This window comes from Mustelus asterias, unplaced genomic scaffold, assembly GCF_964213995.1.
Source record: "Mustelus asterias unplaced genomic scaffold, sMusAst1.hap1.1 HAP1_SCAFFOLD_912, whole genome shotgun sequence".
NCBI classification, from domain to species: domain Eukaryota; kingdom Metazoa; phylum Chordata; class Chondrichthyes; order Carcharhiniformes; family Triakidae; genus Mustelus; species Mustelus asterias.
In genome coordinates, this window is record NW_027590858.1 from 99,102 (window position 1) to 125,000 (window position 25,899).

Here is a 25,899-nt window from a genome sequence, read left to right on the forward strand (position 1 = left end):
AATTTATAGCAATTAACCTCTAGATGGCCCTGACATGTGACAATTTAGAATCCCTACAGTGCAGAAGGAGGCCATTCAGCCCATCAAGTCTTCACCGACCACAATCCCACCCAGGCCCTAACCCCATAACCCCATGCATTTACCCTAGCTAGTCCCCCCGGACACTAAGGGGCGATTTAGCATGGCCAATCCACCTAACCTGCACATCTTTGGAGTGTGGGAGGAAACTGGAGCACCCGGAGGAAACACGCTCAGACACGGGGGGAGAATGTGCAGACTCCGCACAGACAGTGACCCAAGCTGGGAACCGAACCCACGTCTCTGGCGCTGTGAGGCAGCAGTGCTAACCACTGTGCCAACGTTCCGCCCTATAATTTACAGCAATTAACCTCTAGCTGACCTACAGGTGCTAATGTGCAGCAATTACCCTCGAGCTGACCTCTACATGTGCTAATTTACAGCAATTACCCTCCAGCTGACCTCTACATGTGCTAATTTACAGCAATTACCGTCTAGCTGACCCCTACATGTGCTAATTTACAGCAATTACTCACTAGCTGACCCCTACATATATTCATTTATAGCAATTAACCTCTAGTTGGCCCCTACATAGAATCATAGAATCTTAGAATCATAGAATCCTACAGTATAGGAGGCCATTTAGCCCATTGAGTCTGTACCGAGTACAATCCCACCCAGGTCCTATTCCTGTAATGCCACACATTTACCCTGCTAATCCCCCTGATATTAGGGTCAATTTAGCATGGCCAATCCACCTAACCTGCACATCTTTGGATTGGGGAGGAAACCGGAGCAACCGGAAGAAACCCACACAGACACGAGGAGAATGTGCAGACTCCACACAGGCAGTGACTCGAGCCGGGAATCGAACCCGGGTCTCTGGCGCTGTGAGGCAGCAGTGCTAACCGCCATGCTGCCCCTACATGTGCTAATTTGCAGCAATTACCCTCTAGCTGACCCCTACATGTGACAATCTATTGCAATGGACCTCTAGATCACCCCTACATGTGCAGAAATTAACCTCCAGCTGACCACGACATGTGCTAATTTACAGCAATTATCCTCTAGCTGACCTCTAGGTGTGTGCGGTTATAGTAATTAGCCGTGTGGCAGGGCCAGATCGTGTTCCGTACCACTGAACCTTAGTGGCAGGATACATTGTGTGTTACATTGGTAAAGCAGCATCATCCCATCACCGTGAGCAACATGACCAGAAGGTGGGGTAATAAATGAAGTGACTGATTGACGAAGGTGCAATTGCTGTGCTGGCTATCTTTTCTTTAGATTGTAAAGGGACAAACTGGAAGTATCAATGCAGGAGATGGGACCAGAAGATATGTTGCACAAGGGAACAGGTCCACACTTCTGTACATTGAGGCTAACAGTGGTGAGGGGCAGCACGGGGGCACAGTGGTTAGCTCTGCTGTCTTACAGTGTCTGGGACCCAGGTTCGATTCCCGGCTCAGATCACTGTCTGTGTGGAGTTTGCACATTCTCCCCGTTACTGCATGGGTTTCCACCGGGTGCTCCGGTTTCCTCCCACAGTCCAAAGATGTGCGGGTTAGGTGGATTGGCCATGCTAAATTGTCCCTTAGTGTCCAAAGATGTGCAGGTTAGGTGGATTGGCCGTGCTAAATTGCCCCGTAGTGTCCAAGGTTGTGCAGGTTAGGTGGATTGGCCATGCTAAATTGCCCCTTAGTGTCCAAAGATGTGCAGGTTAGGTGGATTGGCCGTGCTAAATTCTCCCTTAGTGCCCAAAGATGTGCAGGTTAGGTGGATTGGCCATGCTAAGTTGTCCCTTAGTGTCCAAAGATGTGCAGGTTAGGTGGATTGGCCGTGCTAAATTGCCCCGTAGTGTCCAAGGTTGTGCAGGTTAGGTGGATTGGCCATGCTAAATTGCCCCTTAGTGTCCAAAGATGTGCAGGTTAGGTGGATTGGCCGTGCTAAATTCTCCCTTAGTGCCCAAAGATGTGCAGGTTAGGTGGATTGGCCATGCTAAGTTGCCCCTTAGTGTCCAAAGATGTGCAGGTTAGGTGGATTGGCCATGCTAAATTCTCCCTTAGTGCCCAAAGATGTGCAGGTTAGGTGGATTGGCCATGCTAAATTGTCCCTTAGTGTCCAAAGATGTGCGGGTTAGGTGGATTGGCCATGCTAAATTGTCCCTTAGTGTCCAAAGATGTGCAGGTTAGGGGGATCGGCCATGCTAAATTGCCCCTTAGTGTCCAAAGATGTGTGAGTTAGGTGGATTGGCCGTGCTAAATTGCCCCGTAGTGTCCAAGGTTGTGCAGGTTAGGTGGATTGGCCATGCTAAATTGCTCCTTAGTGTCCAAAGATGTGCAGGGTAGGTGGATTGGCCATGCTAAATTGTCCCTTAGTGTCCAAAGATGTGCAGGTTAGGGGGATCGGCCGTGCTAAATTGTCCCTTAGTGTCCAAAGATGTGCGGGTTAGGTGGATTGGCCATGCTAAATTGTCCCTTAGTGTCCAAAGATGTGCGGGTTAGGTGGATTGGCCATGCTAAATTGCCCCTTAGTGTCCAAAGATGTGCGGGTTAGGTGGATTGGCCATGCTAAATTGTCCCTTAGTGTCCAAAGATGTGCGGGTTAGGTGGATTGGCCGTGCTAAATTGCCCCTTAGTGTCCAAAGATGTGCAGGTTAGGGGGATCGGCCATGCTAAATTGCCCCTTAGTGTCCAAAGATGTGTGAGTTAGGTGGATTGGCCGTGCTAAATTGTCCCTTAGTGTCAGGGGGACTAGCTCGGGTAAATGCATCTAGTTATGGGGATAGGGCCTGGGTGGGATTGTGATCGGTGCAGACTCGAGGGACCGAATGGCCTTCTTCTGCACTGTAGGGATTCTATGGTTCAGTGTTGCATTTTCTAATATATCCAAAACTATGCTGGAATAAATGAGGAGAAAGTGTTTCCCATTGGCAAGAGGGTGGGTAACCAGAGGGGACACAGATTGAGGAGAATCGGTAAAGCAACCACAGAGGGCAGGGGGAAGAATTTTGATTGAAACGCAGCGAGTTGTTGTGATCTGGGAGGAGCTTCCTGAAAGGGGGGTTGAAGCAGATTCAATAGGAACATTCAAAAAGGGGGGAAAGCTGTGAGGAAAGGGGGTTGGGGGCTGATTAGATTGTTCCGCCAGAGTCGACACCGGGAACATGAGCTGGATAGGCTCCTTCTGATCTGATCTGCATGATAATGGGGGAGACACGGTGGCACAGTAGTTAGCACGGCTGCCTCACAGCATCAGGGACCCCGGTTCGATTCCGGCCTCGGATCACTGTCTGTGTGGAGTTTGCATGTTCTCCCTCCGTGTCTGTGTGGGTTTCCTTCGGGTGCTCCAGTTTCCTCCCACAGTCCAAAGATGTGCGGGTTAGGTGGATTGGCCATGTTAAATTGCCCCTTGGTGTCTAAGATGTGCAGGTTAGGTGGATTGGCCAGGCTAAATTGCCCCTTAGTGTCCAAAGATGTGCAGGTTAGGGAGATTCGCCATGGTAAATTGCCCCTTAGTGTCCAAAGATGTGCAGGTTAGGTGGATTGGCCATGCTAAATTGCCCCTTAGTGTCCAAAGATGTGCGGGTTAGATGGATTGGCCATGCTAAATTGCCCCTTAGTGTCCAAAGATGGGCAGGTTAGGTGGATTAGCCGTGCTAAATTGCCCCTTAGTGTCCAAAGATGTGCAGGTTAGGGTGGATTGGCCATGCTAAATTGCCCCTTAGTGTCCAAACATGTGTGGGTTAGGTGGATTGGCCATGTTAAATTGCCCCTTGGTGTCCAAAGATGTGCAGGTTAGGGGGATTCGCCATGGTAAATTGCCCCTTAGTATCCAAAGATGTGCAGGTTAGGTGGATTGGCCGTGCTAAATTGCCCCTTAGTGTCCAAAGATGTGCGGGTTAGATGGATTGGCCATGCTAAATTGCCCCTTAGTGTCCAAAGATGGGCAGGTTAGGTGGATTGGCTGTGCTAAATTGCCCCTTAGTGTCCAAAGATGTGCAGGTTAGGGTGGATTGGCCATGCTAAATTGCCCCTTGGTGTCCAAACATGTGTGGGTTAGGTGGATTGGCCATGTTAAATTGCCCCTTGGTGTCCAAAGATGTGCAGGTTAGGGGGATTCGCCATGGTAAATTGCCCCTTAGTATCCAAAGATGTGCAGGTTAGGTGGATTGGCCGTGCTAAATTGCCCCTTAGTGTCCAAAGATGTGCAGGTTAGGGGGATTCGCCATGGTAAATTGCCCCTTAGTGTCCAAAGATGTGCAGGTTAGGTGGATTGGCCATGCTAAATTGCCCCTTGGTGTCCAAAGATGTGCAGGTTAGGTGGATTGGCCATGCTAAATTGCCCCTTGGTGTCCAAAGATGTGCAGGTTAGGTGGATTGGCCATGCTAAATTGCCCCTTAGTGTCCAAAGATGTGCAGGTTAGGGTGGATTGGCCGTGCTAAATTGCCCCTTAGTGTCCAAAGATGTGCAGGTTAGGGTGGATTGGCCGTGCTAAATTGCCCCTTATTGTCCAAAGATGTGTCGGTGAGAGTGGATTAGTCGTGGGAAAGGTGTGGCCTTGGGGGAAGGGGAGAGGGTAAGATGCTCTGTCAGAGGGTCGGGGCAGACCCCTTGGGCCGAATGGCCTCCTGCTGTACTGTGGGGAGTGTTTGATTCTATAATAGGGATAAATAAATGGGAGTAAACTGATGACGATGGTAGTGTTGGAAAAATAATAAACAATGGGAGAAGTCTCATGGAAGTCACTCTTCTGCATTGGAAATTCAGGAGTTGCTGGTTTGTGGCTCTGATTCTCTCCCTTGTCTCTCTCGCTTCTCCTTCTCATTTCTCTCGCCCTCTTGTTGATTGCTCCCTCCCCCAACCCCTGGTGCTGCCCCCTCTGCCACACCCAATCTATTTCTCTCTTCCCGTCTCTGTTTTTCTGATGTATGCCTATCTCTTTCTCTCTCTTTCTCCCTCCACAAAAATAGGCATCTGTGACCCACCTGTTGCCTTGCTCGGCTGCCAGCGACAGACTTCTGATGTGATATGCTCACTGTCTCCTGCCTGTGCGGTGACAGCACCAGAGAAGCGGCCTTATATGGTGCTCGGAGCCCTGTAAATAGCTGTGCCTTTTGTTTCCTGTCAGCCTCTGTTGTCATTCTGAAAATGTGTGACCTTGCCATCGAAGACAGGCCACGGAACTCGAGTGTAACATGAGAACCACCCGAAAGAACAGCAGATCGGGGCTTCCTTTAATAGGTTGATACAGAGTAAAGCTCCCTCTGCACTGTCCCCCAACAAACACTCCCGGGACAGGTACAGCACGGGGTTAGATACAGAGTAAAGCTCCCTCTGCACTGTCCCCCAACAAACACTCCCGGGACAGGTACAGCACGGGGTTAGATACAGAGTAAAGCTCCCTCTGCACTGTCCCCATCAAACACTCCCAGGACAGGTACAGCACGGGGTTAGATACAGAATAAAGCTCCCTCTGCACTGTCCCCATCAAACACTCCCAGGACAGGTACAGCACGGGGTTAGATACAGAGTAAAGCTCCCTCTGCACTGTCCCCATCAAACACTCCCAGGACAGGTACAGCACGGGGTTAGATACCGAGTAAAGCTCCCTCTACACTGTCCCCCAACAAACACTCCCAGGACAGGTACAGCACGGGGTTAGATACAGAGTAAAGCTCCCTCTACACTGTCCCCCATCAAACACTCCCAGGACAGGTACAGCACGGGGTTAGATACAGAGTAAAGCTCCCTCTGCACTGTCCCCCAACAAACACTCCCAGGACAGGTACAGCACGGGGTTAGATACAGCGTAAAGCTCCCTCTGCACTGTCCCCATCAAACACTCCCAGGACAGGTACAGCACGGGGTTAGATACAGCGTAAAGCTCCCTCTGCACTGTCCCCATCAAACACTCCCAGGACAGGTACAGCACGGGGTTAGATACAGAGTAAAGCTCCCTCTACACTGTCCCCCATCAAACACTCCCAGGACAGGTACAGCACGGGGTTAGATACAGAGTAAAGCTCCCTCTGCACTGTCCCCATCAAACACTCCCAGGACAGGTACAGCACGGGGTTAGATACAGAGTAAAGCTCCCTCTACACTGTCCCCCATCAAACACTCCCAGGACAGGTACAGCACGGGGTTAGATACAGAGTAAAGCTCCCTCTGCACTGTCCCCATCAAACACTCCCAGGACAGGTACAGCACGGGGTTAGATACAGAGTAAAGCTCCCTCTACACTGTCCCCATCAAACACTCCCAGGACAGGTACAGCACGGGGTTAGATACAGAGTAAAGTTCCCTCTACACTGTCCCCCCATCAAACACTCCCAGGACAGGTACAGCACGGGGTTAGATACAGAGTAAAGCTCCCTCTACACTGTCCCCATCAAACACTCCCAGGACAGGTACAGCACGGGGTGAGATACAGAGTAAAGCTCCCTCTGCACTGTCCCCATCAAACACTCCCAGGACAGGTACAGCACGGGGTTAGATACAGAGTAAAGCTCCCTCTACACTGTCCCCATCAAACACTCCCAGGACAGGTACAGCACGGGGTTAGATACAGAGTAAAGCTCCCTCTGCACTGTCCCCATCAAACACTCCCAGGACAGGTACAGCACGGGGTTAGATACAGAGTAAATCTCCCTCTACACTGTCCCCCATCAAACACTCACAGGACAGGTACAGCACGGGGTTAGATACAGAGTAAAGTTCCCTCTACACTGTCCCCCCATCAAACACTCCCAGGACAGGTACAGCACGGGGTTAGATACAGAGTAAAGCTCCCTCTACACTGTCCCCCCATCAAACACTCCCAGGACAGGTACAGCACGGGGTTAGATACAGAGTAAAGCTCGATTCCCGGCTTGGGTCACTGTCTCTGTGGAGTTTGCACATTCTCCTCGTGTCTGTGTGGGTTTCCTCCGGGTGCTCCGGTTTCCTCCCACAGTCCAAAGATGTGCGGGTTAGGTTGATTGGCCATGCTAAAATTGCCCTTAGTGTCCTGGGATGCATAGGTTAGAGGGATTAGTGGGTAAATCTGTGGGGATATGGGGGTAGGGCCTGGTTGGGATTGTGGTCGGTGCAGACTCGATGGGCCAAATGGCCTCTTTCTGTGCTGTAGGGATTCTAAGATTCTAAGCTCCCTCTGCACTGTCCCCATCAAACACTCCCAGGACAGGTACAGCACGGGGTTAGATACAGAGTAAAGCTCCCTCTACACTGTCCCCCATCAAACACTCCCAGGACAGGTACAGCACGGGGTTAGATACAGAGTAAAGCTCCCTCTGCACTGTCCCCATCAAACACTCCCAGGACAGGTACAGCACGGGGTCAAATACAGAGTAAAACTCCCTCTACACTGTCCCCCATCAAACACTCCCAGGACAGGTACAGCACGGGGTTAGATACAGAGTAAAGCTCCCTTTCTATCGATAATTCTGTATACAGAACTGCGATAATGGGACCCGGGTTCGATTCCCGGCTCGGGTCACTGTCTGTGTGGAGTTTGCATGTTCTCCCCGTGTCTGCATGGGTTTCCTCCGGGTGCTCCAGTTTCCTCCCACAGTTCCAAAGTGTGGTTAGGGTGCATTGGTCGTGCTAAATTCTCCCTCGGTGTTGCCGGAGTGTGGCGACTAGGGGATTTTCACAGAAACTTCATTGCAGTGTTAATGTAAGCCAACTTGTGACACTAATAAATAAACTAATAGCTCGTGACCACAGCAAGTGCAGTTGCCTTTGCTGAGGCTGTGTGAGCCACACCCTCAACTTTACAACCGAACGTTTGAATCCCACTTCAGAGAGTTGAGAAGAAATATCCAGAGCGACACTCGGTGCAGTACGGAGGGAGTGCCGCACTGTCAGAGGTGCCGTCACCAGGTTCCACTGATGTTCCTGCGTGCCCTCTCAGCATCCCCTGGCGTTAACTATCAGAGGAGAGAGGGGAGATCACTGCCTTGTGCTCGGTTAATATTAAACCCGCAACTAACACTGCTGCGATGTTGGTCTTTACCCCCGGGCTATTTGTGGGATCTTGCTGTGCGCTGCTTGGGAGTGGCGGCATTTCCCACAATCCAACAGAGGGGGAGGCGGAGCCGTCCATGTGCATGTGCGTGCATGTGCATGTGTGCAAAAGTGTGTGCGCGCATGCCTGAGTACGTGTGTGTGTGCACATGTGCATGTGTATGTGCCCACACATGTATGCGCGCACACACATGTATGCATATGCACACACGCATGCACACACATATGCACGCACACCCACATGTATGCGTACACACACACGCATGCACACTCACAAACACGCACGCACACATGCATGCACACTCACACACACGCACACACGCACATATGCACATGCACACGTATGCACACGTATGCACGCACACGTATGCACGCGTATGTATGCGTGCGCACACACATGTATGCACGCACACACACCCGTATGCACGCACACACACCCGTATGCACGCATACACACCCGTATGCACGCACACACACACGTATGCATGCACACGTATGCACGCACACACACGTATGCACACACATGTATGCACACACACGTATGCACGCACACACACACACGTATGCACGCACACACATGTATGCACACACACACAAACGTATGCACGCACACACACACACGTATGCACGCACACACATGTATGCACACACACGTATGCACGCACACACACGTATGCACGCACACACACGTATGCACGCACACACACGTATGCACGCACACACACGTATGCACGCACACACATGTATGCACACACACACACACGTATGCACACACACACACACGTATGCACACTCACACACACACACGTATGCACGCACACACACACACGTATGCACGCACACACATGTATGCACACACATGTATGCACACACACGTATGCACGCACACACACACGTATGCACTCACATGTATGCACACACACACGTATGCATGCACACACACACATGTATGCACGCACACACACACACGTATGCACGCACACACACGTATGCACGCGCACACACGTATGCATGCGCACACACGTATGCACGCGCACACACGTATGCACGCACACACACGTATGCACGCACACACACGTATGCACGCACACACACGTATGCACACACACATATGCACACACACACACGTATGCACACACACACACGTATGCACACACACGTGTATGCATGCACATGAGTTCATTTTTTAAAAGTTTATTTATTAGTGACACGAGTTGGCTAACATTAACACAGCAATGAAGTTACTGTGAAAATCCCCCAGTGTGTGGTCCTCTACGGGATTAAACAGCTGCTATGTTACATTCCTCGCAGAGGGGGGGCTTTATTTTTGTCTGAATGAGGTAACCCAACAGGAATAAAGCTTTCTTAACACTCTGTATGATGCCTGGCACTTGGGATTAGACAGAGACATGACGGCTGAAGGCCAGAGTAGGGTAATACGCTCAAAGTAGCTCGGGGAGTTGGAGGGGGTGGGGGGAGAAATCGCAATGAAAATTCCAGTCAATGGCTTGTGGGAAGGAAAGTCCGATACGGTTCCCAGTGGGTCGGTGTGTGTGTCTTGCAGGTGACAGTGTTCCCCTGTGGCCTGCTGCCCATGTCCCTCTAAATGGGGAAGGTGGCAGATTTGGGATGGTGTTGCCGTGGGAGTCTTGGCAAGTGACTGCAGTTGAAATCTGCTCCCCCCCCTTCTGCAGCCACCCTCAAACAGCCAAGGGAAAGATGGCCAGACCATCTATTTGGTATATATATATATATATTGGCCAGGACACTGCAACGTAGGAGCATCAGGAGGTCATTGGGGCAGCGCCTTAAGCCATTTGATGAGAGCGTGGTTCATCTGTGGGTGGCACAGCCGGTTAGCACTGCTGCCTCACAGCGCCAGGGGACCGGGTTCGACTCCCGGCTCGGGTCACTGTCTGTGTGGAGTTTGCACATTCTCCCCGTGTCTGCGTGGGTTTCCTCCGGGTGCTCCGGTTTCCTCCCACAGTCCAAAGACATGCAGGTTAGGTGGATTGGCTGTGCTAAATTGCCACCAACAGTCCAAAGATGTGTAGGTTAGGGGGATTGGCTGTGCTAAATTGCCTCTTAGTGTCCAAAGATGTGCAGGTTAGGTGGATTGGCTGTGCTAAATTGCCACCAACAGTCCAAAGATGTGCTGGTTAGGTGGATTGGCCGTGCTAAATTGCCTCTTAGTGTCCAAAGATGTGCAGGTTAGGTGGATTGGCTGTGCTAAATTGCCCCTTAGTGTCCAAAGATGTGCGGGTTAGGTGGATTGGCCGGGCTAAATTGCTCCTTAGTGTCTAAAGATGTGTGGGTTAGCTGGATTGGCCGTGCTAAATTGCCCCTTAGTGTCCAAAGATGTGCAGGTTGGGTGGATTGGCCATGCTAAATTGTCCCTTAGTGTCCAAAGATGTGCAGGTTAGCTGGATTGGCCATGCTAAATTGTCCCTTAGTGTCCAAAGATGTGCAGGTTAGCTGGATTGGCCATGCTAAATTGTCCCTTAGTGTCCAAAGATGTGCAGGTTAGGTGGATTGGCCATGCTAAATTGCTCCTTAGTGTCCAAAGATGTGCAGGTTAGGTGGATTGGCCGTGCTAAATTGCACCTTAGTGTCCAAAGATGTGCGGGTTAGGTGGATTGGCCATGCTAAATTGCCCCTTAGTGTCCAAAGATGTGTAGGTTAGGGGGATTGGCCATGCTAAATTGCCCCTTAGTGTCCAAAGATGTGCGGGTTAGAGGGATTGGCCATGCTAAATTGTCCCTCAGTGTCAGGGGGATTAGCAGGGTAAATATGTGGGGTTACGGGATACAGCCCGGGTGGGATTGTTGTCGGTGTTGGCTCGATGGGCTGAATGGCCACCTCCCGCACTGTAGGGATTCTAACCACCATTCCAGCACCCCAGAATGGCCAGGCTCAAATTGTTCAGGTCCTGCCCCTTGTCCCCAACAGAGTTTACTTTCACCTGTTCCTTTGATCCCCCTCTCACTGTTCTAAACTCCAGTCAATATAATCCTAACCGACTTAGTCTCTCCTCATGTGACAGACCTGCCATCCCAGGAATCAGCCTGGTAAACCTTCGCTGCGCTCCCTCTATAGCAAGGACACCCTTCCTCAGATAAGGAGACCAAAACTGCACACAATACTCCAGGTGTGGCCTCACCAACGCCCTGTACAATTGCAGCAAAACATCCCTAAGGCTATACTCAAATCCTCTCGTCAAGGAACTATAAAGGGTCGTGAATGTCGCCCAGTCCCATCACGCAAACCAGCCTCCCATCCATTGACTCCGTCTACACTTCCCGCTGCCTCAGGGAAAAGCAGCCAGCATAATCAAGGACCCCCACACACCCCGGACATTCTCTCTTCTACCTTCTTCCGTCGGGGAAAAGATACAAAAGTCTGATGTCACGTACCCACCAACTCAAGAACAGCTTCTTCCCTGCTGCTGTCAGACTTTTGAATGGACCTACCTCGCACTAAGTTGATCTTTCTCTACACCCTAGCTGTGACTGTAACACTACATTCTGCATTCTCACGTTTCCTTCCTTAGTTTATTTATTTGTGTCACAAGTAGGCTTACATTAACACTGCAAGGAAGTTACTGTGAAAATCCACACTCTGACGCCTGTTCGGGTAACACTGAGGGAGAATTTAGCATGGCCAATGCAACCTAACCAGCAGGTCTTTCAGACTGTGGGAGGAAACCGGAGCACCCGGAGGAAACCCACGCAGACACGGGGAGAACGTGCAGACTCCGCACAGTGACCCAAGCCCGGGAATCAAAGCAGGATCCCTGGCGCTGTGAGGCAGCAGTGCTAACCCACTGTGCCACCCTATGTGAACCGTATGCTTTGTCTGTACTTTTCACTGTATCCCAATACATGTGACAATAATAAATCAAATCTATGTACTCTATGAATGGTATGCTTTGTCTGTATAGCGCGCAAGAAACAATACTTTTCACTGTATCACAATACATGTGACAAGAATAAATCAAATCAAATCAGATCCAGCAAAGTAAAGTTTATTTATTAGTGTCACAAGTAAGGCTCACATTAACACTGCAATGAAGTTACTGTGAAATTCCCCTGGTCGCCACACTCCGGCACCTGTTCGGGTCAATGCACCCTAACCAGCACGTCTTTCAGACTGTGGGAGGAAACCGGAGCACCCGGAGTATGCCGCAGAAGGCTGTGGAGGCCAGGTCATTGAGTGTCTTTAAGACAGAGATAGATGGGTTATTGATTAATAAGGGGATCGGGGGTTATGGGGAAAAGGCAGGAGAATGGGGATGTGAAAAATATCAGCCATGATTGAATGGCGGAGCAGACTCGATGGGCCGAGTGGCCCAATTCTGCTCCTATGTCTTATGGAGGAAACCCACGCAGACACGGGGAGAACATGCAGACTCCACACAGACAGTGACCCGAGCTGGGAATCGAACCCGGGTCCCTGGCGCTGTGAGGCAGCAGTGCTAACAGCTGTGCCACCGTGCCGCCCCATTGGGGCCGAATGGCCTGTTTCTGTGCTGTAAGTTTCTAAGCTGGTCCGTGTAAAGAGTGCGAGGGAGAGAGAACAAAGCATGCAGACAGCTGCCCGCTCTGTTAATAGAACACAGTTGTCCGCTGGACTCAAATAGAGGGGACAGCGTGATCGCTGGGCAACCAGCCAACCAATCATTGTCTCAGCCTGGGCAGTGTCCAACCAGCAGCTCCAGGGCTGGGTTTCGGACATGAGGGGAGGTATCATCTGGTGTGGGAGAGAGCAGAGGGGGCCACTCTGCAACAGGACATCTGACAGACGCTCTCGGTCTCCCCGCAGCCGAACCCTCCGACCAGCCCCCTCTCTCCCCAGAGCTGCTGCCTTTGTCTTCCTCGCCGGCTGTTGAGACGCGAACGCAGAATCCAAGATGGAGGCCATCAAGAAGAAGATGCAGATGCTGAAGTTGGACAAGGAGAATGCGCTGGACAGAGCGGAGCAGGCCGAGGCGGATAAGAAGGCAGCGGAGGAACGGAGCAAGCAGGTGAGGAAGGGGGGGGTTTAGCTTCACACCAAAGCTCTTCGCTTCCCTCCTCATGGTTCGAGAGACATGAGGCAATCCGTGCTAGCCAGGGGCGGCACGGCGGCACAGTGGGTTAGTGCTGCTGCCTCACAGCGCCAGGGACCCGGGTTCGATTCCCGGCTCGGGTCACCGTCTGTGCAGAGTCTGCACGTTCTCCCCATGTCTGCTTGGGTTTCCTCCGGGTGCTCCGGTTTCCACCCACAGTCCGAAAGACGTGCTGGTTAGGTGGATTAGCCATGCTAAATTGTCCCTTAGTGTCCAAAAATATGCAGGTTAGGGGGATTGGCCGTGCTAAATTGTCCCTTAGTGTCCAAAGATGTGCGGGTTAGGTGGATTGGCCATGCTAACTTGTCCCTTAGTGTCCAAAGATCTGTTGGTTAGGTGGATTGGCCATGCTAAATTGCCCCTTAGTGGCCAAAGATCTGCAGGTTAGGTGGATTGGCCATGCTAAATTGTTCCTTAGTGTCCAAAGATGTGCAGGTTAGATGGATTGGACATGCTAAATTGCCCCTTAGTGTCCAAAGATGTGCAGGTTAGATGGATTGGACATGCTAAATTGCCCCTTAGTGTCCAAAGATGTGCAGGTTAGGTGGATTGGCCGTGCTAAATTGCCCCTTAGTGTCCAAAGATGTGCAGGTTAGATGGATTGGACATGCTAAATTGTCCCTTAGTGTCCAAAGATGTGCAGGTTAGATGGATTGGACATGCTAAATTGTCCCTTAGTGTCCAAAGATGTGCAGGTTAGATGGATTGGACATGCAAAATTGCCCCTTAGTGTCCAAAGATGTGCAGGTTAGGTGGATTGGCCATGCTAAATTGCCCCTTAGTGTCCAAAGATGTGCAGGTTAGGGAGCACTGCCCGTACAAAATTCTCCCTCAGTGTACCCGAACAGTCGCCGGAGTGTGGTGACTTGGGGGATTCTCACAGTAACTTCACTGCGGTGTTAATGTAAGCCGACTTGTGATACTAATAAATAAACTTTAAAATAAAACCATGTTCCGCCCTGATGTCAGGTTAGGTGGCGAGGTGATGTTAGTGAGGGAGGGAGTGGGAATAAAGTCAGACCCACTCCTAACTGCTGCCAGCGTCATGCCAGCTGCTTCGGGCTTTCATTCAGATGCCGGGGGGGAAGAGATTGTCGTGTGTCTCTACCCGCCAGTGTAAAACAGCCCCGTGGCGAGACGCCGAGAAGTGCCCGAACCCCAGCCAGAGGCCACGTTTCAAGCCTGGAGCCGTTCACAACGCCGGCAAGGTCAATGACAGGCCAGTCGACTGTGTGGGGCGTCACAGCAGAGAGCCGCACAGGTGTGCATCACGAGGGGAAGCCACCAAATGAGCGGCTGGGTGAGATAAACGCCTCCTTGGCGAACGGTCACCGCAGCCAAACGTGACGTCTCTGTTGAGATCGGTGAAGGCCAAACAGATTGAGGTGGGAACCCGGACATTCTGGCTGGAATAGCCTCTTTCCGCAGAATCTCCACGGTGCAAAGGTGGCCATTCGACCCATCGAGTCTGCACCGACCACAATCCCACCCAGGCCCCATCCCCGTAACCCCTCATATTTAGCCAGCTAATCCCCCTGACACTAAGGGGCAATTTAGCACGGCCAATCGACCTAACCTGCACATCTTTGGACACCAAAGGGCAATTTAGCACGGCCAATCCACCTAACCCGCACATCTTTGGACACTAAGGGGCAACTTAGCATGGCCAATCCACCTAACCTGCACATCTTTGGACACTAAGGGGCACTTTAGCACGGCCAATCCACCAAACCTGCACATCTTTGGACACTAAGGGGCAATTTAGCATGGCCAATCCACCTAACCCGCACATCTTTGGACACTAAGGGGCAACTTAGCATGGCCAATCCACCTAACCTGCACATCTTTGGACACTAAGGGGCACTTTAGCACGGCCAATCCACCAAACCTGCACATCTTTGGACACCAAAGGGCAATTTAGCACGGCCAATCCACCAAACCTGCACATCTTTGGACACCAAAGGGCAATTTAGCATGGCCAATCCACCTAACTCGCACATCTTTGGACACTAAGGGACAATTTAGCATGGCCAATCCACCTAACCCGCACATCTTTGGACACTAAGGGGCAATTTAGCATGGCCAATCCACCTAACCCGCACATCTTTGGACACTAAGGGACAATTTAGCACGGCCAATCCACCTAACCCGCACATCTTTGGACACTAAGGGGCAATTTAGCATGGCCAAATCCACCTAACCCGCACATCTTTGGACACTAAGGGACAATTTAGCACGGCCAATCCACCTAACCCGCACATCTTTTGGGTGGCACGGTGGGTTAGCGCTGCTGCCTCACAGCGCCAGGGACCCGGGTTCAATTCCCAACTTGGGTCACTGTCTGTGCGGAGTCTGCACGTTCTCCCCGTGTCTGCGTGGGTTTCCACCGGGTGCTCCAAAGCTGCACAGGTTAGGTGGATTGGCCATGCTAAATTCTCCCTCAGTGTACCCGGAGTGTGGCGACGAGGGGATTTTCACAGTAACTGCATTGCGGTGTCGATGGAAGCCGACTTGTGACACGAATAAATAAACTTTGAACTATCTTTCGGGCTGTGGGAGGAAACCGGAGCGCCCGGAGGAAACCCACGCAGACATGGGGAGAATGTGCAAACTCCACACGCACAGTGACCCGAGCTAGGAATCGAACCCGGGTCCCTGGTGCTGTGAGGCAGCGGTGCTAACCCCCTTTTGGCAGTGAATCAAACAATTGGAGACAGTGCAGAGGCGATTGACCAGAAGGGGAGATTAGAAGGGCTGAATGGCCGACTTCCGCTCGTACATCTCAGGGCATGAGAGAGGAGGATTAACAGTTATGCGAAGAGGGTTAACAGACAGGTTAATGACAGGTTTAACAGCTCCATAACTAATGAGGACCTTCCTTGTGTAAAATAAAATGGAACTGTTTTAAGAGGGTCAGTAAAGAGAGGGGACAGATAGCAGAGTGATTGTAAACATTGCGCAGATCAGGAGAAGGTTTTAACCACAGAAAGGCACAGCCCAAGACTGTTGCGAGGATTTAACAGCAACTGATCCGTCACTGTAACACACTGATATACCCCACACCCCTCACTGCAACACTGATATACCCCACACCCCTCACTGCAACACTGATATACCCCACACCCCTCACTGTAACACTGATATACCCCACACCCCTCACTGCAACACTGATATACCCCACACCCCTCACTGTAACACTGATATACCCCACACCCCTCACTGTAACACTGATATACCCCACACCCCTCACTGTAACACTCTGATATACCCCACACCCCTCACTGTAACACACTGATATACCCCACACCCCTCACTGCAACACTGATATACCCCACACCCCTCACTGCAACACTGATATATCCCACACCCCTCACTGTAACACTGATATACCCCACACCCCTCACTGTAACACACTGATATACCCCACACCCCTCACTGTAACACTGATATACCCCACACCCCTCACTGTAACACAGATATACCCCACACCCCGCATGTAACACACTGATATACCCCACACCCGTCACTGTAACACTCTGATATACCCCACACCCCTCACTGTAACACACTGATATACCCCACACCCCTCACTGCAACACACTGAGATACCCCACACCCCTCACTGTAACACTCTGATATACCCCACACGCCTCACTGTAACACTGATATTCCCCACACCCCTCACTGTAACACACTGATATACCCCACACCCCTCACTGTAACACTGTTATACCCGACACACCTCACTGTAACACTGATATACCCTACACCCCGCACTATAACACACTGATATACCCCACACCCGTCACTGTAACACTCTGATATACCCCACACCCGTCACTGTAACACCGATATACCCCACACCCCTCACTGTAACACACTGATATACACCACACCCCTCACTGTAACACTGATATACCCCACACCCCTCACTGTAACACACCGATATACCCCACACCCCTCACTGTAACACCGATATACCCCACACCCCTCACTGTGACACTCTGATATACCCCACACCCCTCACTGCAACACTGATATACCGCACACCCCTCACTGTAACACACTGATATACCCCACACCCCTCACTGCAACACACTGAGCTACCCCACACCCCTCACTGTAACACTGATATACCCCACACCCCTCACTGTAACACCCTGATATTCCCCACACCCCTCACTGCAACACACTGACATATCCCACACCCCTCACTGCAACACACTGAGATACCCCACACCCCTCACTGTAACACCCTGATATTCCCCACACCCCTCACTGTAACACTCTGATATACCCCACACCCCTCACTGTAGCACTCTGATATACCCCACACCCCTCACTGTAACACTCTGATATACCCCACACCCCTCACTGTAACACTCTGATACAGCCCACACCCCTCACTGTAACACTGATATACCCCACACCCCTCACTGCAACACTGATATACCGCACACCCCTCACTGTAACACTCTGATATATCCCACACCCCTCACTGTAACACTCTGATATATCCCACACCCCTCACTGTAACACTCTGATATACCCCACACCCCTCACTGTAACACTGATATACCCCACACCCCTCACTGCAACACTGATATACCGCACACCCCTCACTGTAACACTGATATATCCCACACCCCTCAATGCAACACTGATATACCGCACACCCCTCACTGTAACACACTGATATACCCCACACCCCTCACTGCAACACAGAGATACCCCACACCCCTCACTGTAACACTCTGATATACCCCACACCCCTCACTGTAACACTGATATACCCCACACCCCTCACTGTAACACCCTGATATTCCCCACACCCCTCACTGCAACACACTGATATACCCGGCACCCCTCACTGCAACACTGATATATACCCACACCCCTCACTGTAACACTGATATATACCCACACCCCTCACTGCAACACTCTGATATACTCCACACCCCTCACTGTAACACTGATATACCCCGCACCCCTCACTGTAACACTCTGATATACCCCACACCCCTCACTGTAACACTCTGATATACCCCACACCCCTCACTGTAACACTGATATATACCCACACCCCTCACTGTAACACTGATATATACCCACACCCCTCACTGTAACACTCTGATGTACCCCACACCCCTCACTGTAACACTCTGATATACCCCACACCCCTCACTGTAACACTCTGATATACCCCACACCCCTCACTGTAACACTCTGATATACATCACACCCCTCACTGTAACACTCTGATATACCCCACACCCCTCACTGTAACACTGATATACCCCACACCCCTCACTGCAACACTGATATACCCCACACCCCTCACTGTAACACACTGATATACCCCACACCCCTCACTGTAACACACTGATATACCCCACACCCCTCACTGTAACACACTGATATACCCCACACCCGTCACTGTAACACTGATATACCCCACACCCCTCACTGTAACACACTGATATACCCCACACCCCTCATTGGAAACTGCATCATTCTGAGCCATAGAGAACATTTGGGACAAACTCTGAGATGTAGCTTCAGTTCACCTTGCTTAACTCCAGCTGTTTCTCTGAACAGTCCGCTTTCCTTTCCTCACGGTGTCTCTCTTTCTCCCCGTGTCGGACAGCTGGAGGATGAGTTGGCGGCCATGCAGAAGCGGCTCAAGGGAACGGAGGACGAGTTGGACAAGTATTCCGAAGCCCTGAAGGACGCTCAGGAGAAACTGGAACTGGCGGAGAAGAAAGCCGCTGACGTGAGTGAGAGTCGGTCGGGGGGGGGATTCGCGGGGTAAATAAGTGGGATTATGGGTGATAGGGCCTGGGCGGAATGCTCTGTGGGAGGATCGGTGCAGACGTGATGGGCTGAATGGCCTCCTTCTGCACGGTAGGGATTCTATGATCAGTCAAGATTAGCCTCCTCCTGCGCCTCATGTTCCTCCCTTACTCCCCAAATGCAACAAGATCTGGACAATATCCAGGCTTGGGCTGGCAAGTGGCAAGTAACATTCGCGCCACACAAATGTCAGGCAATGACCATCACCAATAAGAGACACTCTAACCACCGCCCCTTGACATTCAATGGTGTTTCCATCACTGAATCCCCCCAACTATCAACATCCTGGGGGTTACCAGTGACCATCACTGAATACTCCCCACTATCAACATCCTGGGGGTTACCATTGACTAGAAACTGAATCCCACCCACTATCAACATCCTGGGGGTTACCAGTGACCATCAGTGAATCCCCCCAACTATCAACATCCTGGGGGTTACCAGTGACCATCACTGAATCCCCCCCCACTATCAACATCCTGGGGGTTACCAGTGACCATCACTGAATCCCCCCCCACTATCAACATCCTGGGGGTTACCAGTGACCATCACTGAATCCCCCCAAATATCAACATCCTGGGGGTTACCATTGACTAGAAACTGAATCCCACCCACTATCAACATCCTGGGGGTTACCAGTGACCATCACTGAATCCCCCCCACTATCAACATCCTGGGGGTTACCAGTGACCATCACTGAATCCCCCCCACTATCAACATCCTGGGGGTTACCAGTGACCATCACTGAATCCCCCCAACTATCAACATCCTGGGGGTTACCATTGACCAGAAACTGAATCCCCCCACTATCAACCCGGGTTCGAATCCCGCCACGGCAGTTGGTGGAATTTGAATTCAATAATAAATATCTGCATTAAGAATCTACTGATGATCCATTGTCGGAAAAACCCATCTGGTTCCCCTAGGGTCATAGAGGTTTACACATGGAAACTGGCCCTTCGGCCCAACTTGTCCATGCCGCCCTTTTTTTTTTAAACCCCTAAACTAGTCCCAATTGCCCCCGTTTGTCCCATATCCCTCTATACCCATCGTACCCATGTAACTGTCTAAATGCTCTCTAAAGGACAAAATTGTAGCCACTGGTAACTCCTCACTGTGTTACAGTGAGGGGTGTGGGGTATATCAGAGTGTTACAGTGAGGGGTGTGGGGTACATCAGTGTTACAGTGAGGGGTGTGGGGTATATCAGAGTGTTACAGTGAGGGGTGTGGGATATATCAGAGTGTTACAGTGAGGGGTGTGGGGTATATCAGAGTGTTACAGTGAGGGGTGTGGGGTATATCAGAGTGTTACAGTGAGGGGTGTGGGGTATATCAGAGTGTTACAGTGAGGGGTGTGGGGTATATCAGTATTACAGTGAGGGGTGTGGGGTATATCAGTGTTACAGTGAGGGGTGTGGGGTATATCAGAGTGTTACAGTGAGGGGTGTGGGGTATATCAGTGTTACAGTGAGGGGTGTGGGGTGTATCAGTGTTACAGTGAGGGGTGTGGAATATATCAGTGTGTTACAGTGAGGGGTGTGGGGTACATCAGTGTTACAGTGAGGGGTGTGGGGTATATCAGTGTGTTACAGTCAGGGGTGTGGGGTATATCAGAGTGTTACAGTGAGGGGTGTGGGGTACATCAGTGTTACAGTGAGGGGTGTGGGGTGTATCAGTGTTACAGTGAGGGGTGTGGGATATATCAGAGTGTTACAGTGAGGGGTGTGGGGTATATCAGAGTGTTACAGTGAGGGGGTGTAGGGTATATCAGTGTGTTACAGTGAGGGGTGTGGGGTACATCAGTGTTACAGTGAGGGGTGTGGGGTATATCAGGATGTTACAGTGAGGGGTGTGGGGTATATCAGTGTTACAGTGAGGGGTGTGGGGTATATCAGAGTGTTACAGTGAGGGGTGTGGGGTATATCAGTGTTACAGTGAGGGGTGTGGGGTATATCAGGGTGTTACAGTGAGGGGTGTGGGGTACATCAGAGTGTTACAGTGAGGGGTGTGGGGCATATCAGTGTTACAGTGCGGGGTGTGGAGTATATCAGAGTGTTACAGTGAGGGGTGTGGGGTATATCAGAGTGTTACAGTGAGGGGTTTGGGGTATATCAGGGTGTTACAGTGAGGGGTGTGGGGTATATCAGAGTGTTACAGTGAGGGGTGTGGGGTATATCAGTGTTACAGTGAGGGGTGTGGGGTATATCAGTGTTACAGTGAGGGGTGTGGGGTATATCAGTGTTACAGTGAGGGGTGTGGGGTATATCAGTGTTACAGTGAGGGGTGTGGGGTATATCAGTGTTACAGTGAGGGGTGTGGGGTATATCAGGGTGTTACAGTGAGGGGTGTGGGGTATCTCAGTGTTACAGTGAGGGGTGTGGGGTATATCAGTGTGTTACAGTGAGGGGTGTGGGGTATATCAGAGTGTTACAGTGAGGGGTGTGGGGTATATCAGAGTGTTACAGTGAGGGGTGTGGGATATATCAGAGTGTTACAGTGAGGGGTGTGGGGTATATCAGTGTGTTACAGTGAGGGGTGTGGGGTATATCAGAGTGTTACAGTGAGGGGTGTGGGGTATATCAGTGTGTTACAGTGAGGGGTGTGGGGTATATCAGAGTGTTACAGTGAGGGGTGTGGGGTATATCAGAGTGTTACAGTGAGGGGTGTGGGGTATATCAGTGTGTTACAGTGAGGGGTGTGGGGTATATCAGAGTGTTACAGTGAGGGGTGTGGGGTATATCAGTGTTACAGTGAGGGGTGTGGGGTATATCAGTGTTACAGTGAGGGGTGTGGGGTATATCAGGGTGTTACAGTGAGGGGTGTGGGGTATCTCAGTGTTACAGTGAGGGGTGTGGGGTATATCAGTGTGTTACAGTGAGGGGTGTGGGGTATATCAGAGTGTTACAGTGAGGGGTGTGGGGTATATCAGAGTGTTACAGTGAGGGGTGTGGGATATATCAGAGTGTTACAGTGAGGGGTGTGGGGTATATCAGTGTGTTACAGTGAGGGGTGTGGGGTATATCAGAGTGTTACAGTGAGGGGTGTGGGGTATATCAGTGTGTTACAGTGAGGGGTGTGGGGTATATCAGAGTGTTACAGTGAGGGGTGTGGGGTATATCAGAGTGTTACAGTGAGGGGTGTGGGGTATATCAGTGTGTTACAGTGAGGGGTGTGGGGTATATCAGAGTGTTACAGTGAGGGGTGTGGGGTATATCAGAGTGTTACAGTGAGGGGTGTGGGGTATATCAGAGTGTTACAGTGAGGGGTGTGGGGTATATCAGGGTGTTACAGTGACGGGTGTGGGGTATATCAGAGTGTTACAGTGAGGGGTGTGGGGTATATCAGAGTGTTACAGTGAGGGGTGTGCGGCATATCAGAGTGTTACAGTGAGGGGTGTGGGGTACATCAGTGTTACAGTGAGGGGTGTGGGGTATATCAGAGTGTTACAGTGAGGGGTGTGCGGCATATCAGAGTGTTACAGTGAGGGGTGTGGGGTATATCAGTGTTACAGTGAGGGGTGTGGGGTATATCAGGGTGTTACAGTGAGGGGTGTGGGGTATATCAGTGTTACAGTGAGGGGTGTGGGGTACATCAGTGTTACAGTGAGGGGTGTGGGGTATATCAGTGTTACAGTGAGGGGTGTGGGGTATATCAGTGTTACAGTGAGGGGTGTGGGGTACATCAGTGTTACAGTGAGGGGTGTGGGGTATATCAGTGTTACAGTGAGGGGTGTGGGGTACATCAGTGTTACAGTGAGGGGTGTGGGGTATATCAGTGTTACAGTGAGGGGTGTGGGGTACATCAGTGTTACAGTGAGGGGTGTGGGGTATATCAGTGTTACAGTGAGGGGTGTGGGGTATATCAGTGTTACAGTGAGGGGTGTGGGGTACATCAGTGTTACAGTGAGGGGTGTGGGGTATATCAGTGTTACAGTTAGGGGTGTGGGGTATATCAGTGTTACAGTGAGGGGTGTGGGGTACATCAGTGTTACAGTGAGGGGTGTGGGGTATATCAGTGTTACAGTGAGGGTTGTGGGGTATATCTCTGGCAGCTCGTTCCAGACACTCACCACCCTCTGTGTGAAAACATTGCCCCTCTGGACACTTTTGTATCTCTCCCCTCTCACCTTAAACCTATGCCCTATTGTTTTAGACTCCCCTACCTTCGGGAAAAGATGTTGACTATCTAGCTGATCTGTGCCCCTCATTATTTTATAGACCTCTATAAGATCACCCCTCAGCCTCCTACGCTCCAGAGAAAAAGTCCCAGTCTATCCAGCCTCTCTCTTATAACTTAATCCATCAAGTCCCGGTAGCATCCTGGTAAATCTTTTCTGCACTCTTTCTAGTTTAATAATATCCTTTCTATAAGCGGGTGACCAGAACTGTACACAGTATTCCAAGTGTGGCCTTACCAATGTCTTTTACAACTTCAACAAGACATCCCAACTCCTGTATTCAATGTTCTGACCTTTAGCAAGGAAATCTGCCATCATAGAATCATAGAAACCCTACAGTGCAGAAGGAGGCCATTCGGCCCATCGAGTCTGCACCGACCACAATCCCACCCAGGCCCTACCCCCACATATTTACCCGCTAATCCCTCCAACCTCCGCATCTCAGGACTCTAAGGGGCAATTTTTAACCTGGCCAATCAACCTAACCCGCCCATCTTTGGACTGTGGGAGGAAACCGGAGCACCCGGAGGAAACCCACGCAGACACGAGGAGAATGTGCAAACTCCACACAGACAGTGACCCGAGCCGGGAATCGAACCCAGGACCCTGGAGCTGTGAAGCAGCAGTGCTAACCCCACTGTGCTACCGTGCCGCCCCATCCTTACCCTGGTCTGGCCTACATGTGACTCCAGAGCCACAGCAATGTGGTTGACTCTTAACTGCCCCTCCAAGGGCAACTGGGGATGGGCAATAAATGCTGGGCCCAGCCAGCGACGCCCATGTCCCACGAATGAATAAAAAACCCCGGTTAAGGAGTGGTGCCAACTGTCCTGTTCCTCTCGGTGCTCCCTCCGCTGAACAAGGAGGTGGTGACTTCCACTCTCATCCCGGGGACTCCCAGCCCGTAATGTGGATAGGATAAAAGTGTCTCCCGTTGGTGGAGAATTCTAGAACCGGAGGAACGCAGATTCGAGCTATAATAAAGACAGAAAATGCCGGAAAATCTCAGCAGCTCTGGCAGCATCTGTGGACGGAGAACGGAGGCAACGTTTCGAGTCTGGGTGACCCTAAGGGCGGCCCTCAGCTCTGACGAAGGGTCACCCAGGTGCGAAACATTGGCTCCATTCGCCGCGCTGTCAGACCTGCCGAGATTTTCCAGCATTTGCTGTTTCCGTTCCAGATTCCAGCATCCGCAAGATTTTGCCTTTATCGTAGGTTCTGGATAAGCAATCGTAGAATCCCCACAGGACAAAAGAAGCCCATTCGGCCCATCGAAATGGCAGAACAAAGAACAAAGAAAATTACAGCACAGGAACAGGCCGTTCGGCCCTCCAAACCCTGCACCGACCAGGCTGCCCGACTGAACTAAAACCCCCTACCCTTCCGGGGACCATATCCCTCTATTCCCATCCTATTCATGTACTTGTCAAGATGCCCCTTAAAAGACACTATCGACACTACCGTCCAAAGATGTGTGGGTTAGGTTGATTGGCCAGGTTAAAAATTGTCCCTGAGATGTGTAGTTAGAGGGATTAGCGGGTAAATATGTGGGGGTAGGGCCTGGGTGGGGTTGTGGTCGGTGCAGACTCGATGGGCCAAATGGCCTCCTTCTGCACTGTAGGGTTTCTATGTTTCTATGTATCTGCTTCCACTACCTCCCCCGGCAACGAGTTCCAGGCACCCACCACTCTCTGTGTAAAAAATCTGCCTCAAACATCTCCTTTAAACCTTGCCCCTCGCACCTTAAACCTGTGCCCCCTAGTAATTGACTCTTCCACCCTGGGGAAAAAGCTTCTGACTATCCACTCTGTCCATGCCTCTCATAATCTTGTAGACTTCTATCCCCTCAACCTCCGTCGCTCCAGTAAGAACAAACCAAGTTTCTCCAACCTCTCCTCATAGCTGATGCCCTCCATACCTGGGCAACATCCTGGTAAATCTTTTCTGTAACCCTCTCCAAAGCCTCCACATCCTTCTGGTAGTGTGGCGACCAGAATTGAACACTGTATTCCAAGTGCGGCCTAACTAAGGTTCTATAAAGCTGCAACATCATAGAAATCATAGAAACCCTACAGTGCAGAAAGAGGCCATTCGGCCCATCGAGTCTGCACCGACCACAATCCCACCCAGGCCCTACCCCCATATCCCTACACATTTTACCCGCTAATCCCTCTAATCTACGCATCCCAGGACGCGAAGGGGCAATTTTAGCATGGCCAATCAACCTAACCCGCACATCTTTGGACTGTGGGAGGAAACCGGAGGAAACCCACGCAGACATGAGGAGAATGTGCAAACTCCACACAGACAGTGACCCAAGCCGGGAATCGAACCCAGGTCCCTGGAGCTGTGAAGCAGCAGTGCTAACCACTGTGCTACCGTGCCGCCCAACATGACTTGCCAAGTTTTAAACTCAATGCCCCGGCCGATGAAGGCAAGCATGCCGTGTGCCTTCTTGACTACCTTCTCCACCTGCGTTGCCACCTGTACACTGGGTGTACAGGCACACACCTGTGTACCTGTACACCCAGATCCCTCTGCCTATCAATACTCTTAAGGGTTCTGCCATTTACTATCTATTTCCTATCTGTATTAGACCTGGAAGGTGTATAGGGGACATGAGAAAGAACTTTTTTTTTTGAGCGCAGAGGGCGGTGGGTGTCTGGAATTTGCTGCTCCAGTTGGTGCTGGAGGCAGAGACCCTAAACTCTT

The 25,899-nt window shown here is 51.1% G+C and overlaps 2 protein-coding genes across 2 annotated transcripts in view; one reads left to right on the forward strand and one right to left on the reverse strand.

Annotated features, from left to right (window-relative positions):
• Positions 1-5,022, reverse strand: part of LOC144487599 (uncharacterized) — a 73,095-nt gene extending 68,073 nt beyond the window's left edge. Inside the window, exon 1 of the mRNA XM_078205684.1 lies at positions 5,007-5,022. The gene's annotated coding sequence lies outside the window, so the exon portion shown is untranslated. The remainder of the gene's footprint in view (positions 1-5,006) is intronic.
• Positions 5,023-12,859: 7,837 nt separating this feature from the next.
• The window catches only part of LOC144487597 (tropomyosin alpha-3 chain-like), a 37,676-nt gene continuing 24,636 nt past the window's right edge, over positions 12,860-25,899 (forward strand). Inside the window, exons 1-2 of the mRNA XM_078205682.1 lie at positions 12,860-13,072; positions 18,804-18,929. Of these exons, the coding sequence (XP_078061808.1) occupies positions 12,959-13,072; positions 18,804-18,929 (240 nt within the window). The 5' untranslated portion in view covers positions 12,860-12,958. The remainder of the gene's footprint in view (positions 13,073-18,803; positions 18,930-25,899) is intronic.